This window comes from Trachypithecus francoisi, unplaced genomic scaffold (genome assembly GCF_009764315.1).
Source record: "Trachypithecus francoisi isolate TF-2019V2 unplaced genomic scaffold, Tfra_2.0 Lachesis_group4, whole genome shotgun sequence".
Taxonomy (NCBI): Eukaryota; Metazoa; Chordata; class Mammalia; order Primates; family Cercopithecidae; genus Trachypithecus; species Trachypithecus francoisi.
The window spans coordinates 857,070-876,457 of NW_022681469.1; the positions used below are offsets into that span (position 1 = coordinate 857,070).

Consider the following 19,388-nt stretch of genomic DNA (forward strand, 5'->3'; position numbering starts at 1 on the left):
GGAGGCTAGAGAGAAGCTGGTATTGCACAGTTAGAATGCAGAAAGGTTTAGACTGGGGATCTGAGTCAAATGTGAGTTTGGAATTACACATGGATGAGAAGAGAGTCCCGTCCTGGAGTCAAGGGGCCAGTGGTGAAAGTCGTATGGACACAGTGGCTGATGGGCACAGTGGCTGATGAGCACAGTGGCTGATGGGCACAGTGGCTGGGGGTGAGGGAAAGTGGTTCAGCTGTGAATCTGACAAGAAAAGAATCTATTTTCTGTGGTAAAATCAGGCTGTGGAATCAATAGTGTGGTGTGTGGTGGTCCGGGTTTGGGTGTGTCCACCTAGCCTTGCCGTGTGAACTGGGGACGTGAGGCCACTTGACACAGGTGAGGCCTTTCCCGTGCTACCGGGGACTCGGCAAATGCAGCCAGAAGGAAGGCGTCCCGAGGAGCAGGGACTGGGGCTGGGGCTGGTGCCTGTGGACCCCTGAGGGGTGGCTGCGTCCAGGGCTGGTCCAGATGCGATGGTGCTGTGTGGTTGTGGCCATGTCCTGGTGGGCCCCTGTCTTGGTTCCTGCCCATTTCTCCAAGCCAGTTTTCTAACCTTCTTTTGATCCTATGAAGAACCTGATCTTCTAATAAATCAAGAGTTGGCTAAGATTTCTTGTAAAAATTGTTCCTTTCAGGCCAGTCTCCGTCACAACTATTGAACTATTATAGGACAAAAGTGACCGTAGACAATCTGTAAGCAAGTGGGTGTGGCTGTTTCCATAAAACTTTATTAATAGAGAAACATATGGCAGTGGCAGACCACTGTTTGCCTACCCCAGACCAAGCCAATTCTTGTGCTCGAAGCTGCTAAGATTAATTTCTCTCACTTTTCTCCAGGCCCTGGGATGGAATCAAGCTCTAGGGAGAGGAGCAGAGGGTTAGAACGAGGAGAGGATGGTGTGTTTTACTCTGCGACGGCTTTATCACTCCTGAGGCTTTGTGTTCAGCTGTAACACGCACCTCATCTTAAGGCGGTTCGGACATCGCAGGCATCTGCAGAGCTATGAGGATGATGACTTGGTTAGAAACCATGATGAGCTGGGCGCGGTGCTGGTGGCTGAGGCTATCTCACTTTAAGGGGTAGAACTTGACTCTATGACGCTAAGTAGATCGATGATGAAAGCTCCAGACAGGTCAATGTATCCTCAATAAATAAAACTTCAAAAACCCAGGGCTGCCGAAACACGCGTTGGCCTCCTCGGTGACTTTTCTGCCTGGCTACACAGAAAAGGCTGCTGTGACAGCACCCCCAAGGCAGTTCGCTCCTGGAGACTGGTGCGCCACGCCCTCGCTGTAGGCTCTTCCAGCCCCGGCCCCTCCCCAGCGTGGCACTTTGGTGGTCTCTGACCCACAACACGGGGTGGCTGGGGCTCTGGCGCTGCCCCTCCCTCTGCTGTGCTGTCTGGAGGTGGGAGTCCCCCGCTGCTGACAGAGCTGTCCTCTTGGATCCGCCTCCCAGACCCGGGACAGGGGGAAGATTCACACGAAGGCAGCCACAGCCTCAGCCTCGCCTTGTGTCAGGGATGGGACCAGGGCTTCCCAGCAGAAGGCAGGCTGTTCTCACATTCAGGATTAGCCCCTTGATCACGTCCTAGGTGGAGGAATGTGAGCGGTGGGGCCTCCTGGACTGGGATGCTCCGTCTGCTGAAACCGGGAGGTATAAAGGCTCTGAGACCCTTGGAGTCACTGGGCAGTGCTCTGTTTGCTCGGCTGTAGCTCCAGGCGGGGAGAGGGTCTGAGGATAACTTAAAACAGAAGAGATGATGCAACACATCTTTTCTTCCAGGAAGGGGTAAGCGATTATTTCTCCTCCACGGCTCCACAAGTGGGTTGTTGCCTCTTCGCCTGGGAAGGCACAAAAATGTCATAGCGAAAAAAGTTTTAAAATAATGAAAATAGAAAAGCACCAGACTTCATAAAGCTGATCAAATTCCCATTACCAGAAGAGCACCCTGAGTGCTCAGTGCCTCACACACATTTGGACTCTGAGCGGGAGGCGGGAAGCCGCAGAGCCCAGCTCTCAGCGGACTTGGCCCAGAGCTCTCACACCCTCGCCTCTGCAAGCTGCCTTGCCTGACCCGCCGTGAGGAGCGGGGCCCAGGAGCACCAGCCTCGCCTGGGAACTGGTTAGATATGCAGATTCTCTGGCCTGCTCCAGACCGTTAGGTCAGAAACTCAGGGAGTGGGCCTGGCAGCCTTGTTCCAACAGGCCCTCCAGGGGCTTAAGACTGAAAACCGCTGGGCTAGGTGGCGTTTGACAGTCCTGGTCACGTTTTTCACCGGTAATTCCATTGTCTTGTTTGCTGCACCCCAGGGAGAGGCAGTGGATGGACGTTTTTACGGCTGGGGCGTTTGGCAGCGGCTGTAGGATCCTTCCTGGGAAGCCCGTGTGGCCCTTTGGAACAGTGAAGGTTCAGAGTTCTGCAGAGAAGGGTGTGTGAAATTTCAACTCTTTTTCAAATGTTTTTGAGCCCAAGCCCGGTTTTGTTAATGACCCACAGCACCTGTGCCCTCCAGAGCTGCCACTAGCTGAGACTTGCTAATTCCCGGGGAAATTTTACAGAGTTTTAAGTAGTTTTTCTTCTTTGTCCTGTGTCAATTAACCTGTATCTACAGTGGACGGTAGGAACTCCAAGCACACTGGAAATGTAACAAGCTCAAGAGGAGGATAAAAAGAAATTACTTTTCAAATTCACCTCAGACCATCCTCCTGAAGTATCAGTCCCATCCTCTGATAATGTCTCACTTGGCATATCCAGTTGCCTGTTGCAGATATCAGGGTTAAAAGGGGAAACTGTAGTAACAATTGGATCTCATTTGGTTTTTCATCATTGGAAGTGAAGATTCCTCTCCACCCACAATGTGAGTGGTGTTTGTGGACAGGTGTCTAAGGTAGCAGAAGGCAATATTCTTTCCTATCTCATCACTTAAAGTTTTCAAAATAACTTTTTTTTTTTTTTTTTTTTAGCTCAAGTGTAAGAGTTCTAATCATCAGGGCCAGGAAGCAGTTTTTGTCTTTTAAATCTTAATTAAATTACAATGTGTATTTAAATATACATCCAGTCTTAAAACTGAGCCTAATATATTTGTAAAAATTAGTTGATGTATGATTTTCCCAACATAATTTAAAATTATATACGTGTGTGTATATATATACACACACACATACACACATACACACATATATTTGAGATGAAGTCTTGCTCTGTCACCCAGGCTGGAGTGCAGTGGCACATTCTTGGCTCACTAAAACCTCCACCTCCCAGGTTCAAGTGATTCTCCTGCCTCAGCCTCCCAAGTAGCTGGGATTACAGGCACGCTCCACCATGCCTGGCTAATTTTGTATTTTTTAGTAGAGACTAAATACCGTGTTGGCCAGGCTGGTCTCGAACTCCTGACCTCTAGGCCTTCCTCTAGGAGTGAGCCACTGGGCCTGGCCTAAAATAATTTGTATAAGGCCCATCATGTGTTATCTGGGGTAATGAAGATTTTGGATCCAGAAAACAAATTGTAAAGAGTTTGTTAAATTTACTTTTAACAATTTTCATAATGTGCTGACCCAAGTTTTCAATGTAAGGATGATTTCTACATGTGATGCCCGTGCTTCTCAGTGTGTTGGGCAGCCCAGCGGACGAGTCACCAGGAAGTACACTGGAAATGCTGAATCTTTGGCTCCGTCCCAGGCCCAGGGAATAGAAATGCTCATTTATCAGGATCCAGCTGGTTCACGTGCACATCAAAGTGTGGGAGAGGCTGTATCCATGATGATGATGGTGATAATGATATAACTTACATTTCCTAAGGGGCATCTTGAGATGAGAAGGTCTTTTTGTTAGAGGGCTTGGTGCTTTAACAATGACTGAGAAACTATGAACTAGGTTTTTCCTCTCTTTCATCTGAGACCGCAACTAAGCCCAGTACTGCTAAAAAGCTTGCTTACCCCTTCAACCATGCGTCTGAAGTTCACATTTACAGCAGGGCAGGCTGTGTGGCTCACGTGTGCCATGTCGCAGCAATCCTGAGCAATACGTCTATTTTTCTTCACTTTATTCTCACTTTTGGTACTGTTCTTTCATGGGGCATACTATGTTTTAACCCAACACATAAGAGTTACCGGTTGGAGTTCTCTGCGATGAGCTTCACCGTTTCATCCCCAGCGTAGCCTGGCTACCTGCACCTATGGCATTTAACGTTCAAGGATTTTCATCAGGTACTTTTTCAAAGCTTGTCTTGAACGTTTTGTCTGTGAAAGCAAGATTAGAAATGTTTTCTTAGTCTCAAAGAATGACTCAGCAACATTCCTTCTTTTGAAGGTATTTTATCCCATTTCAGGAAATTGAGGACAAAAAATCAGAACCGATTAAAAACCAAGAGCTGATTAAAACCAAGTGCCATTTAGAATAATTATAGTTGAGGTTGCTGCTGTGACGTCCTCAAACTAATGAAGGAGGAATGTGTAGCGTGGAGAGCACATTTCCCGAAATGTAACTCCTGTACTTTAAAAATAAAACAAAAGGCCAGGCGTGGTGGCTCAAGCCTGTAATCCCAGCACTTTGGGAGGCCAAGACGGGCAGATCACGAGGTCAGGAGATCGAGACCATCCTGGCTAACACGATGAAACCCCGTCTCTACTAAAAAATACAAAAAACTAGCCGGGCGAGGTGGCGGGCGCCTGTAGTCCCAGCTACTCGGGAGGCTGAGGCAGGAGAATGGCGGGAACCCGGGAGGCGGAGCTTGCAGTGAGCTGAGATCCGGCCACTGCACTCCAGCCTGGGTGACAGAGCGAGACTCCGTCTCAAAAAACAAAAACAAAAACAAAAAAACCAAAAAATGCTGGTAGGTATCCTGAATTTGGTATAATTTCTTAAGAGAGTTTAAATAAATCTGCAATGAGGAACCCAAAATAAGGAAATTAATCAAAGTAAGAGGTTTTGTTTTTCCTAGAAGTAAATGATGGGACTTGATGATTGTCCCGGTACCCAGCTCGCTGCCTCTTTTCCGGGTGGAGTGAGCTGGTTCTTTTTCTGTGGGAAGCTGATTTTGTGAACAAGAGGAGTTGAAATCAGGAACTTAGAATTGTGGCCCCAGCTTCAAACAGGAACCGACTTTACAAATGCCAAAGACATGGGGAGGCCCTTGGCCTTTTCTGCCACTACTGAGCACACACACGTCACCGTTGTGATGGAGTGGACTGACAGGCGTGTGGGGTGGAGGTGAACTGGAGGTGGCCAGTTGTAGTGTCCCTGATCCCCAAGGATCCACCTTTGCAGTAAGGCACGGTCACTCATCCATGGTCATGTGCCCCCCAGTTCCTGCTCACATGTGACATCTGTGCCTGGCAGAACAGTCCCAGCATGGAAGGAGTGTGAGCCTCAGGCCCCTCCTCCCAGCACAGGGGACAGACAGGTATCTCTGCAGGAACAGGGCCAGCAGTGTGCCCAGAGGCTGTGCAGTGGGCAGGCCCTGGTGCCTGCAGGAGAAACCTTGGCCCAAACTTGCCAGCATGGTCAGTGCCTGCTGTTCGTGGTAACTGAGTGTGCGGCAGGGCAGATAACATGTCACTCATAACCAATGCGAGGACCTGCCTTATAGGTCTAAGATCCAGGCCACCGTGCAGTCCTCAGGATGGGGCACCCATCTTCCTGCTCTCTGAGGCATTGAGGCTGAAGTTTCCAGAATCTTCCGGGTGATTCTCCCTCCCCTAGCTACCCAGTTTGGCTGCAGACCCTCCCCTGCGAGAAATGCAGCCATGTGTGTCAACCTCCAGAAATGGCCTGCGCTGAGAGTGTGGCCAAGGCTAGGAAGGGGTGGGTCCCCAAAATGCTGGGCTGGGGCTGTGACTGAAAGCCTCAGAATAGGGGATGATTTACTAGGGGTCTCCATACTCTGGATCAGCAGGTGAAGGGGCCTGAACAACACCGACCCCTACGTGCAGTGGGTGGGGTGGGGCTGGGTCACCTGGCCAGGGTAGGGCTGCACATCATCCGACAGAGCCCCTTGGTTGGCAGCCCAGAGAAGGGGGGGGTGCAGGGAAGGGGAGGGGGCCCAGGGAAGGGGAGGGGGTGCAGGGAAGGAGAGGGGCCCAGGGAAGGGGAGGGGGCCCAGGGAAGGGGAGGGGGCGCAGGGAAGGGGAGGGGCCCAAGGAAGGGGGAGGGGGCGCAGGGAAGGGGAGGGGCCACAGGGAAGGGGAGGGGCCACAGGGAAGGGGGAGGGATGCAGGGAAGGGGAGGGGCTGCAGGGAAGGGGGAGGGGTGCAGGGAAGGGGAGGGGGCCCAGGGAAGGGGAGGGTGCCCAGGGAAGTGGGAGGGGGCATAAGGAAGGGGGAGGCTGCAGGGATGGGAGAGGCGGCAGGGAAGGGGGAGGCTGCAGGGTGTCCCCAGGCTGTGGCTGGGCTTCCAGGGAGGCGGTAAGTCCCTCTCATGTGGAGGTAGCTGGCTTCCTTCCAGGCCACTGCCAGGTCCCTTGGTCATGGGCTCCTGGCAGAGGGCTGAGCGCTGTCTCCTGCTGCCCCCTGCTGCCCCCTGAGCCCTGTTTGCAAGTCACAGGCAGGGATGGGCAATCGAGCCTGGCAGGAGCCACCAGGGCTGCCTCCCTCTTCTCAGAGACAGATCTGGGAGGAGCCAGAAGCCTTCCTCCTTCCTCTCTCCCTCTTCCTTTTGTCTTCAAAATTGCAATCACAGCTTTCATCTGAGCCTTGGGCCACAGAAGCCAGACGCTCTGCCCGCATGGGTGCCTGAGATGAGGGTCCAGGGGGTCTCTGTCCTCCCACGCCCAGCCTGGCAGAGGCAGCCCCGCCTCCGGGCTGAGGTGCTTTAATCTCTCACTTTTCAGGCTTATTCCTAGAATAGGGGTTCTTAATGTGGAACTGACTTTCCATTCCTGCCTGGATACTGGCCCTGGTTTAACACGTTGTTTTTGATCCAATAGAAACATTTAGAAAACCTCAGTGGGGTGTGGGGACTCCTTGGTCCCAAGGGTGTATGCTGCTGGTGAGGGGATGCTGAGATTAGGGGGGTAACTATGGCCCAGGCACTGCCCACCCATCAGCAGGCAGGCGCCTCACCCTCACCCCCCTGCAGTGGGCAGGGCACATCCCCATTTACATCTGAGAATGAGAGGGAGGGGGAGGCTTTGCCAGGTGCACGGCATTGTGTTTGCCACACAGGAGGTGGGGTTGGAGACTGGGCACCCTGCTCTCTCTCCAGAATGTTAAAAATGAGGATGATGTTTAAAAAGAGCATCTCTTCAAACACCGCACCTTCCTTTTCTATGATGATGCGTTCCTAGAAAAGAATGTGATTTCACCTAACCCCAGAGCCTCAGGCTGTCCTAAGCCGTAGCGTTTTCTGCAGGGAGAGGTGGGAAACATGGCTTTGACGGGAATCACATCTGGGATGGCCTCTGGCATTGACACCCACAGTGATGAGACCACCACTGCTGCAGGTGACAACATCAGTCATCGAAGGACCTGCTCCAGGCAGTAGGGACTGGGGTTCCTGGGGTTCTGGCATGTTTTTTTGTAAGGCAGTAGAGGGGGACAGGACAAAGATAGAGTGACCAACAGTAAGAGGGTCGGATCAGGCATGGGGGCTGTGAGCTCTGAAGAGCGGAGGAGGCTGGCGGGACCAGGGAGGAAAGGGCCAGGTGTAGATTACTTCACTCTCCTTCGTTATATTTTTTAGATGAGCAAATCTGTGTGTGTTCCTTGTACAAAGTGAGTGGTGGTGACACAGGTGAAGCCCCCGCATCCCCTTCTCCTAGGCTGTCTCAGTTCAGGTTCGGCGACTTCCCCAACAGACCCGCATCTCTGTGTTTGCACAGCCACGGGGTCCTGGCATTCCCGTTGGTGAGTGGGTTGGTGCCATCTGGGAAGATGCTTTCCTGTTTGCAGTTGGATCCCAGGGCCTTGGTCATTCCGGCCTCAAAGCAGGGTCTTCAGTGAGCCCCTCTCAGGAAGGGAAATGAGCGAGTGGCCAGCAGCTCACAGGCTTCTGAGGAGCCCTGTCTGCGGGTTGGAGGCAACAGGTGCTAAGCCTGCCATCCAGGAACCTCCCCTCCTCCCTCTTCGGTTCCTGCTGTGGGATGCCAGCTCACATCAGCCAGCTTTTATGGGCCTCAGTGGAAAATACAGCACACAATTCAGAAGACGTGTGTGTCCTGCTGCTGACTACAGCCTTCCTCTGCCCTCACGGCAGAGTCAGGCAAGAAGCCTGAACCCAGGAAGGGCCTTCCACCGTGGCAGTGGAGACAGAGTCAGGCAGGGGCCATGGATTTTTAGGCCATGCCTGCCTTGGCCACAGCGACGCCCAGAGATGGGAGGGAGTAGAGCAGGTGCGTGTGGGACAGGATGTGCCGAGCTTGCTTCCAGCCAGTGAGAGAGGTGGTGGGCTCTGTTCACATTTACTGTATTTCCACAATGAACTACACACTCTACATAAACATCTCTTAGGAGTGATTGGGGTATGAGAGGCAGATCCAGCCTGGCTCCTTGCAGAACTGGATCCATTTTCATCTTGAGAAGGGTAAGAAAAAAGGGGCACCACAATGGTGACAAGATACTGCTTAGAATTCTGAGGACACAGTAGGGAAGCAGAATCAGAACAAGATCAGCATGCATGAGTGTACCCGTGTGTGTGTGCATGTGTGTATATGCTTACATGTATGTGTGCATGTGTGTATGCATGCAGGTGTGCATGGGTGTACAAGTGCTGGTGATGGGCATGACTGCATGCATGTGTGCATGTATGAGTGCATGTGTGTATATGTGCACATGCTTACATGTGCATGTGTGCATATATGTGTGCACGTGTGTGCATGTGCGTATGTATATGTGCACATGCGTGTGCATGTATGTACACATGCTTGTGTGTGCATGTGTATGTGGGCACATGCTCGTGTGTGCATGTGTATGTATGTGTGTGCACATGCTTGTGTGTGCATGTGTGTATATGTGTGCTCATGCTCATGTATGCATGTATATGTGTGCATGTGTGCACATGCTTGTGTGTGCGTGTATATGTATGCATATGCTTGTGTGCATGTGTGTGCACATGCTCGTGTATGCATGTGTATGTACATGTGTGCATGTGTATGTGTGCACATGCTTGTGTGTGCATGTGTGTATGTGTGCACATGCTCGTGTGTGCATGTGTGTATATGTGTGGACATGCTTGTGTGTGCATGTGTGTATATGTGTGCACATGCTTGTGTGTGCATGTGTGTATATGTGTGCACATGCATGCATGACTGGATGTGCTTGTCTCTGTGCTGAAGCGGGAGGGATACCCTGTGGACACAGAGTGAGGAGGAACCCCTGAGCACCACAGCCCTGCTGTAGGGTTCAGCAGAGGAGCAATTTGAGAATTTGGGGAATGTCACATGTTTTCATGCAAAAAGGTGGATAGTACATTGAAGTGAAGGAATTCTAGTTTTAAGTGTTGGGCACACACGGTTAAGGGCCCCACAGGCCACTGTTGGCTTTCCTTGTGGATTTAGCTTCTTGGCCTCAGAATGATGTCTGGACTGTAGTGTATGCAGTCTGTGAGCCGACAGGGTGCACAAGTCCTGGGCGCCATTTGCTGCCACATGTGGGGTATGGAGCCCACTTGAGGAAGGCGTGTGCCCGAGGCTCCTGGGCTGGGTTGAACCAGTGTCTGCCAGAGAAAATGTCTTCTCTGGATGATTTATGGTCATAATTACTATTAGTAGGTGGCTGATATTTAAAATGAAATTTGCTCTTTCGTAATTTTAGAACAAATCACACAAATAACTTAGCAGTCAAATTAGCATATCGACTGGCTGGGTGAAATATGCATAACATTTCCAGCTCTGGTAATAATGTGAAACGCTGCTGCTGTGTTTGCCTCTCACCATGGAGTGCTGCAGGTTTTCACCGTTGCTTCTCATCAGTCTTCTGGAGTAATGAATCCGGTTGGGCACATGCCAGTAACAGGTGGTTTTCCAAGGTCAGGATCCAAAAGATCATTTGATGCACATCTTGTTCAGATCACATCTAGTTGTCAGCCACAATTAAGGCAGAGACAGGAAGAAAAGAGGCTTTCTTCCTGGTGCCTCTCCTAGCAGAGCTCTGTCATCTGCCATTTCCATGTGACAAACAAGGAGTTAGAACGAGAGCTCTGCCTGCAGGGTCCCTGCATCTGCCTTCCCCCAAGGTCTCTGTTCCTCCACACTGGTGATGCACCCTAGAATTCTGGGCAGAGTCCTGTAGCTGCTGCTGGAGCCGGGACCAGAGACGTTCCACGACATTGGACTAACCTCCAGCACGTTTCCGGTGTGGTCACATCCTTACTGTTCCCACCTCCTTCTCTGTGAGCCTCTGTGTGCCTGGGGTGGAGGGGCCCTCACCGCTGAGGCTCTTCCCCTGGGAGGCAATGAGGGGAGCCTCGGAGGTCAGTGTGTGAGGATCTGAGAGGTCCGCTAACTTCCACGCTGACCTTTTCAAGGTCACTGCTTTTGTGGGGAGTGGTGTCTGCCTCTCCTCCTGCTGTTCCAGTGCCAGGTGTGTGTCTCTCAGAACGTTCCCTGCCACGCTCCTGTTGGCTGTTCACCTCCTCTGCCTGGCTCAGGCACTTGTTGAATGAAGAAATAATGCAGAGAATGCAGACCGAGTGTGGGGTTAGCTCATGGGTAAATGGGATTAAGAAATGAAATGTCGGCCAGATGCAGTGGCTCATGCCTGTAATCCCAGCACTTTGAGAGACCAAGGCAGGTGGATCACTTGAGGTCAGGAGTTCGAGACCATCCTGGCCAACATGGTGAAATCCCATCTCTACTAAAAATACAAAAAAATTACCTGGGTATGGTGGTGCACACCTGTAGTCCCAGCTACTTGGGAGGCTGAGGCAGGGGGATCGTTTGAACCTGGGAGGCAGAGGTTGCAGTGAGTCAAGATCACGCCACTGTACTCCAGCCTGGGTGATAGAGCAAGACTCCACCTCAAAAAAAGAAAAAAAAAAAAAAGGAAGAAATGCTCTTTTTCACGAGATTATGTTATTTCAAAACAAAACAAAACAAAACAAAAAACCCCCCAAAACCAAAAACAGCCTGCTGGGATTGGAGGCTTCCGCCAGTGGGCCTCCACCCGCCTGTTCTGTGTGACTGCTGGCAGGCGGTGGTGGTGGGCACGGGCTGGGCAGGCACAGGCTGGGCAGGCCAGGGCTGCACCTAGGCCACCTCCTGGAAGGAAGCAGACTCCAGCCAGACCCTGCGACTGTGGAAGGCTCCCGAAGCTGTTATGAGATGAGGGAAACCTCCTCCCGTGAACTCCCAGCGTTGGGTCCTGCTGGCTCTGTGCTGCCTTAGTTCCGGAATGGTGTTTAGTTTTAAAGCGTCCGCATGTGCTGGTTTAAGGCAACCGAGTGCTTCCTCTGTAAGGCTTTTAGGCCAGCTCCCTTATGAGGAAGTGGTGACTGGAAACTTTCACGTGACCCTGTTGGTGAATCCCTCAGTGATTCATAACTTTCTCCGGATTCCTCAGTGTCTTTGTGCACCGATTTGCTCCTGGGCACCTGCCCTGTGTCAGACACACAGAGGGCATGGGAGGAAACAGTAGAGGGTGGAAAGAGGCATGTGCCCGGCTCCTGAACTCCAGGAGAGGGAGATACACCCTAATCCACAGTCACCCACAGTGTGGTGAGTCCCGAAACGGACGCCTGGGCAGCGGGGCGAGAGTCTGGGGCTTCCGCGGGGATCTTAGCGGATGAACAGGCCTTTGTCGGTTGGTGAAGCAGGATTGAAGGCACTATGCTTCGCAGGAGTGAGTGAAGGACACAGCGTGTTCAGACCACACCCGGCGTTCGCTGGCAGTGAGACTCCCGCGTCAAGACCCTGGGGCCCTCCCGGTTCTAGTGCCCTGTCCGCTCACGCCCTTGCCAGAGCCGCTCCCTAGCGGGGTGGTGCTTTCTGGACCCATCTGTCTATGTTTAAGACGGGCGTGGACGTGGAGCCGAATGCCAGCCTTTGCCAGACTGCCCGGCCGCGGTGGATGCGCGGCTTGGGGTCGCCCGGCCTCCCAGGCACCACGGAGCTTTTGAAGCCCCTTCCTGGGTGCAGATCGAGGCGCTGCCTCTGCCCCGCGTCTTCTCCAGCGCCTGGCCCTGCCTCTCTGGCTTTTCCTGCCCATCTTTGTCTCTGCTGCATCCTTTCCTCTCCCGACCCTCTCATGTGTCTCTTGTCTGTGGCCACGGACGCCACGGTTTGCTTCCCACGCAGATGGGCTCTCTGCGGAGCGTGGTACCTCCCTGGAAGCCTCCGCTCCCCGGGGCGCTGCAGCCTCACTTCGGGAGACCCGGTGCGCACAGTGGGCACCCGGTCCAGGGGAGGCGCCCGGTCCAGGGGAGGCGCCGGGCCCAGGGGAGTCCCCGGCCCCGCTGCTGATCCTGCCGCCTGGGGGTCTCCTATGCTCCTATCATGACGCTGGTTTAACCCTCAGCCGAGAGCTGTGGGCTGGGTCCAGATGAGAGCTGGGCTCCGGGACAAGGCCAGGAGGCCTCCCACGTGGCCGAGTCAGGGGCGCAGCGTTCTGGCTTCAGAATAATCGTCACCATCTCGGAAAAGCTGGGTCGGAGGAACCTGCTCGGCCGGCAGTTTCTCTGACTCACCAGTGGGCCAGGGCGGCAGCCTCGGGGGCAACCCCTCCACCCCCAGCTGACCGTGTCTCTTCTCTGTTTCCCTGCAGGCTGCCTACTCGAGGAGGGCCTCTGCGGAGCGTCCGAGGCCTGTGTGAACGGTGAGTGTGGGGTCCTGGCTGCTGCGCCCTGGTCTGCCCCTCTCCTGCCCGCCGTGCGCAGCGCCCAGCCTGGTGAGCCTCGCCTGTGGCCTGGAGCTGGGGCCGCCCGGGCGCACTGCCGAGAGGAGGCGGATGGAACCCCCGGAGCCATGGGCTGCGGCCTCGTTGGGTGCAGGGGAAGAGGGTGCCTGGGTGCTGGGCACTCATCGCTCGCACCAACCCTTGCTTTCTGATTTTGTTTTGTTCTGTCCTTCGGCAAGTTTTTCATCCTTTTTAAAATAAATTTTTTGAGACAGAGTCTTGCTCTGTCTCCCAGGCTGGAGTGCAGTGGTGCTATGTCTCACTGCAACCTTCGCCTCCGGGGTTCAAGCGATTCTCCTGCCTCAGCCTCCTGAGTAGCTGGGACTACAGGCGTGTGCCGCTGCACCCGGCTAATTCTTTTGTATTTTTAGAAGAGACAGGGTTTCACCACGTTGGCCTCAGGTAGTCCCCCCGCCTCGGCCTCCCAAAGTGCTGGGATTACAGGTGTGAGCCGCCGCGCCCGGCCGGGTTTTTCGCCCTTTAAGCCACCTGTTTTCCTCTCTTATCAGGCGGATAAGAAAACACGTGCAAACGCTGCATTTTCAGGCTGGGCTGAAAGCCCATGAGAACCGCAGTTATTTTGAAATACAGGGAGCAGCGGGTCCCGCGGGGCCCCTTCCCTCTGGTGGGGTCAGGCAGAGGGCATCGCCCAGGGCGGAGGCCGCCCGGTCCTGTCTGATGCTGATGAACTGGGCGCTGTGCGCTCTGAAGGCACAGGGGAGGGGTAAACTCCAGTATCCTCAGAAAAGAGCTGGGCAGAGCCGCCTTTCTCCAAGTCAGGGGCTGTGTGTGGGCCCCGGGCGCACTGAGCGTGGCCTTCTCTTTCCCCAGCTCCCATTCCCTCTGTCCTCAGACTGTGGGCAGGAGCGGATTTAATCCTAGCCAGGATGGAGGGGCCTGCCCAGAGGCCCCTTGCACCCACTAATCTCTGCACAGACCTGGGTGCCGGCGGGGTGCTGGCCTGGGGTGCTGCCCTCCTGGGGTATTTCAGGACAGGCCTCACCTGCACTGGTGCATCCTCGGGGAGCCGAGGTGGATGCCTCTGAGGGTCTGAGAAGTGAAACCGAGGAGCTCGTGCGCCCTGGGGTGGGACCAGTCCTGGGTTCTGGACGGAACCTCTGTGTCTGTGCCTAGGCAGCTTCTGGGGGTCGGGAGGGGAAGCCACGCTGGAGGCGCCAAGAGGAGAGCAGGTCCTGGGCCACCGCAGCTTCTGCTGTTGTCTCTTGTTTGGGGAGATTCCTGTGCCGAGTGTGATAAGTGGGAACCGGCTGCTCGTGGGGTGCAGCGTGGGTGGCGGGTGAGGTTCTGGCCCAGCCCAAGACCCCCGGGGCTCCCTGGCATCTACTCTGTGCAGCTTTAATTTGGAGGCAGCGTTAAGAAAAGTAGGGATATTGGAAAGCCTACCTTGTCTGCCTGGACTCAACAGCGTTTGATGATAATGGAAGCAGGTGTGTGTGTTTAATTTAATTGGAGCCATAAGTAGCTCCAGCAGAATAAAAGCCGAGGCTGTTTCCCCCACTCCTTGACAAAGGCCAGCCTGGGTGTCTGGCTGTGATCATTCTCAGACGTTTTTCTCCCCAACCTTGACTTGCCTCCCGGACATGGAGTCGTCTCAACATCATATCCAGATAATGACTGTGGATTCTTTGGAAGAGAAAAGCAATTTAAATGTAAATACCCATATTCAGGCCTTGATTTATAGAAACAGATGATATTTGAATTTTTTTTTTTTTTTTTATGATGCAGTGAAGGTCTAGGAAACAGCGAAGCCAGAGGCACCCAATCTGAGAAAACTATGCTTTGCGAGGCTGATGGGGAGCAATAGAAGTGGTTTCTGCGTTGCCGGCTCAGATTTATGGTTGCCATGGTGACTGGTTTAGCCCGAGGCTGGTGGGCCAGGGGTGCAGCAGCCCAGGGTGCGGTGGGGGGTGACTGCAAGTCCAGAACATTCTGTCACCAGCCGCAGGGTCTCTTTCTCTCTCTGGCTCTCTCTCTTTCCACCTCTCTTTCCTTAAGGTACATGCAGGAATATATAATCTTATCAAGCTTGGATATGTTTTTTAAAAGCCCAACAGACCTTGTTAATAAAAAGAAAGTCAAAAGATGAACGTACTGCCTCACACCCATTAGGATGGCTAGTATTTAAAAAACCCTGAAAATCGGTGTTGGTGAGAATGTGGAGAAATTGAACAGTTGTGCGCTGCTGATGGGAATGTAAAATGGCGTTGTTGCTGAGGGAAACACTATGGTGGTTTCCTAAAAAATTAAAAATAGAGTTTGTAATTTGCCTCAGCAACCCCGCTTCTGGGTACGTACCCCATAACACGGGAAGCAGAGACTTGAAGAGCTGTTTGCACACCCATGTTCATAGCAGTTAATGCACAACAGCCAGAGGTGAAAGCAGCCCAGTGTCCACTGATGGGCAAATGGACAAGGGAAACGTCCATCCACGTGATGGAATAGTATGCAGCCCTGAAGAGGAAGGGAGTACTGACACACGCTGCAACATGAGTGGACCTTGAGGCTGTTACGCTGAGTGAAATAAGCCAGTCACAAAAGGACAAATAATGATTCCACGCATGTGACATACTAAAGACAGTCAAGTTCATAGAGACAGAAGGTAGAGTGAGGGGGCCAGGGGCTGGGGGACAGTTGGGGTGTCAGTGTGTAATTGGTGGAGTTTCAGTTTGGGATGATGGAAAAGTTCTGGGAATAGATGGTGGTGATGACTGATCAAAAGTGTGAATGTAATTAACACCACCGAACTGTACACTTAAAAATGGCTAAGATGGTACGTTTTAATGTGACATATATTTTACCACAATATGCAATTGAAACTATGAAATTGCAGCCTCCGCATGTGCGTGTTTAATGTAATCGAATGCTTCAGCTGTAAGGGTTTTAGGCCAGCTCCCTCAGGAGGAAGTAGTGATTGGAAACTTTAAAGCGACCCTGGGGGTCAATTCCTTGGTATTTCATAACTCTGGAGTAACTTTGATTATTATAGAAAAGATTGTAAGTGTTCTGGAAGTGAAAACTTAAGATAAAGCAATCATGTAATCCTGGAACAGCTTGTAGAAAAGAGAGTTTAGATGCTGTTACATGGGCATCCTAAATATGAGGAAAACAGGTTTCAAATAATTTTTAAAGTGGATTTCATTTCATGGTTGATAACTTTAAATGGGACACATCCAAAAACAGGTGGTAAGTCCTAAAAATTCTAAAGCTATAATAACTACTCCACAATAGAAAAATGGAAAACAAATCTATGAAGATTAAAATAGATCACGTTTATGTCAGGAAGTGAGCTGGTCGCTTTCATGCCCTGCTGGTGGGAGCATGGCCTGGCATGATCGTGATGGACGCTGACTGGCCAGCACGTTCACACCATATAAGTGAGGTAGCCCATGACTCAGCAATCCGATTCATGAGAATATGCCCCAAGAAAATAATCCATTACCCAAAATACTAAAGAAAACTTGAAGCACAAAGTTGTTCTTTGCAGTGGTGTTTGATATTAATTTTAAAACAGTAGACAAATCGTTAATATTAAACAAATGAGAATGCTTCTTTAAAGCCATGTTATGGTCACGTGATTCAAATGTTAAGCAGATATTAAAAGGGAAGTGTTCAAAAAGTTGTTAATAACATCAGAAAGTGCAGGTGGTAGAAAGTAAATGAAAAACTCAGGATCCAAAACTGAACGTCTAATACGATGACAGCTATGCGAAAATGTGGATAGCAGAAAAAGCTAAAAAAAATATACCAAACTGTGAATAGTGGCTCTCTCTGGGTAGCGACTTTTATTTTCTTCATATTTCTCTGGTTTTCCAATTTTTCATGCCAGCATGTTCCTGCTAAAAGAGGAGAGGTGGGAAGGAGGCACGTGAACGAACCACCACTCCCTTTTAGCTCAGATCCCTGGAAACAGCCACCCAGAAAGGAGGAGAGGCCTGTGCAGGAGGGGCGCAGAGGGGTGGCTGAGCTTCTAAGAGTGTGTCACACCACACCACCATGCTGGAGCCCAGGGGCAGAAACCCCGGACATCCTGGAGGGCAAGAGGAGCAAGTTGCGCTCTCTGCGTGGAGGGAGGTGGAAGAATGGTGACAGGTGTGGGAGGGATGGCTCAGCTACACACCTGTCGGCTCCGTGTCTTGTGGCTCAAGGCTGAGTTATGCTGTGACGACCCACAAGCCCTGCGCTCGGTGGCCCAGGTGACATGGGCCTGCGGGCCGTTGCAGGGTGTCTGCCTTCCCTCCGCAGGTGCCCTCCCGGGACGCTGCCAGCTGGGGCCACAGCAACAGCTGCTGGGAGGGGTACCCTTGCACTCGTGGCTCACTCCACCGGCCACGCTGATGGTGGGGAGGCTCCTCCTGCAGCCGACTCCCCGTGGTGGGGTCACAGCCACAGCCTTCACGTCTGCAACGGCAGCATATTTGATTCCAAGCCCTTTCTCCACTGAAGAGGGCAGAAAACCACCAGGAACCGAGGACGTCTGCGGTGGTGGAGTGTCTGCAGCCACGGAAAGGAAGGAAGGAAGCACCTGCACACTGACCCGGAGGCACCTGGGAAACTGTGCGCCGTGAAAGAGGCCGAGTCACAAAAATCACAGGGGCATGATTCCATCTATACAAAATGTCCAGGCGGCCGGGGCGGTGGCTCACGCCTGTAATCCCAGCACTTTAGGAGGCCAAGGCGGGTGGATCACTTGAGGTCAGGAGTTCAAGACCAGCCTGGCCAACATGGTGAAACACCGTCTCTACCAAAAATACAAAAATTAGCTGGGCGTGGTGGTGGGCACCTGTATTCCCAGCTATTTGGGAGGCTGAGGCAGGGGAATCACTTGAACCCAGGAGGTGGAGGTTACAGTGAGCTGAGTTCACACCATTGTACTCCAGTCTGAGCAACAGAGTGAGACTCTGTCTCTAAATAAATAAATAAATAGGTAAATAAATAAATAAGTCCAGGAGAGGTAAGTTGGTAGAGACAGAAAGTAGGTTGTGGCTGTGTAGGGCTGGGGAACGTGTTGGGGCATGGGAAGTGATGGTGGAGGGGCAGGTTCCCTTTGGTGGTACTGAGAGGCTCTGAGATGGACAGTGAGGTGGTCATGGAACTCTGAACATTCAGAAAACCATTGACTCCTTAAGACAAGGACTTGTTCTGTCGCTGAGGTTGGCGTGCAGTGGTGTAATCCTAGCCTACTCGAGCCTTGAACTCCTAGTCTCACGTCATCCTCTCGCCTCAGCCTCCCTAGTAGCTGGCACTACACGCACACACCATCATGCCTGGCTATTTTAAAATTTTTTTGCAGAGATGGAGTCTCAGTATGTTTCCCAGGCTAGTCTTGAACTCATGACCTCAAGTGGTCCTCCCACCTTGGCCTCCCGAAGTGCTGGGATTACAGGCATGAGACACTGTTCCCAGCCAACTCCTATACTTTAAAAGGCTGAATTATATGGTATATGAATTATATTTCAATAAAGCTGTTTTTAAAAAGAAGAAAAGAGAACTGAGGATACAGTTAGGCAAGGAGGTTAGCATAGTGGAGGATATAGCCAGAGAATTGCATTTCCTTAATAAGGGATTACTTCCCTGACCCCAGACAGGTGAGCTTCCTCCCAAGACGTTCAACCAGACACAGAACAAGACGGTTGAAAATGCTGACTCCACCATCTGGGCACAAAGCAGAACAATAAACTCGTCTCTCCAGATTTGGGAGTTTTTCTAGCAAACAGTCACCTCCCAGTGCAACTTAGGCACTGAAAGCACTAGGGTTGTCCCCTAAGTGGAAGACTTTAGATTATTCAAATCCAGAGTGTCTCCCTAATTCTTCGAAGCCATGCGATTAACCCTATTTGGATTTTCGGCCACAGCAAGCAGTGAGGGCCATCAGTGGGAAATTATTTATTGAGTGAGTGGACACAGGAATAAATGAGTCATCCTTTCATGGCCCAAGAGACACCCCCATAGCCCTCAAATAAAAGGTTTATATACCACAGTGGGGAAAAAGTAATTTCTCACCCCTTTCTGGGTTCATGGCTGAGACTTGTAACAAAAGACAGATTTAATAAGAGAAACCACTACCCACTTACTGAATATTGTTTCTTTATGTCACATGAGAGCCTTCAGAAATGAAGACCCAGGAAACAGGAAAACCTGTTTTTATGGACAGTTGTGCAGAAGTGTGGTCGGAGGGCAAATGGTGTGCTCTGATGTCACAGGCTGAAGGGCTCAGCAAGGCCTGTCCAGAGTCTTCTAGCTGCTTCTGCTGGAGATAAGGACATTCCCCTCTGGGCGTAGGGAGGCCCCTCTGTAATGAGGGTCTTGTGACCTGCCTCTGAGGAGAAGGGGCCGGGGGAATTCTGGTTCCTGTGGTCTGCTTTTGCCGTTTTCTCAAGGGCCACCCTACCATATTTTGAGGTAGCATGTCCCGAATCCAGTCTATATAAATTTTGTGAAGGGGTGGCCTGCCCCTCCACACCTGTGGGCGTTTCTCATTAGGCGGAACGAGAGACTTGAGAAA

The 19,388-nt window shown here is 51.9% G+C and overlaps 1 protein-coding gene across 1 annotated transcript in view; it reads left to right on the forward strand.

The window, feature by feature from the left end:
• Nucleotides 1-19,388, forward strand: part of PTPRN2 (protein tyrosine phosphatase receptor type N2) — a 981,520-nt gene that overhangs the window by 86,533 nt on the left and 875,599 nt on the right. The window contains exon 2 of the mRNA XM_033192278.1: nt 12,734-12,784. Coding sequence (XP_033048169.1) covers nt 12,734-12,784 — 51 coding nt within the window. The remainder of the gene's footprint in view (nt 1-12,733; nt 12,785-19,388) is intronic.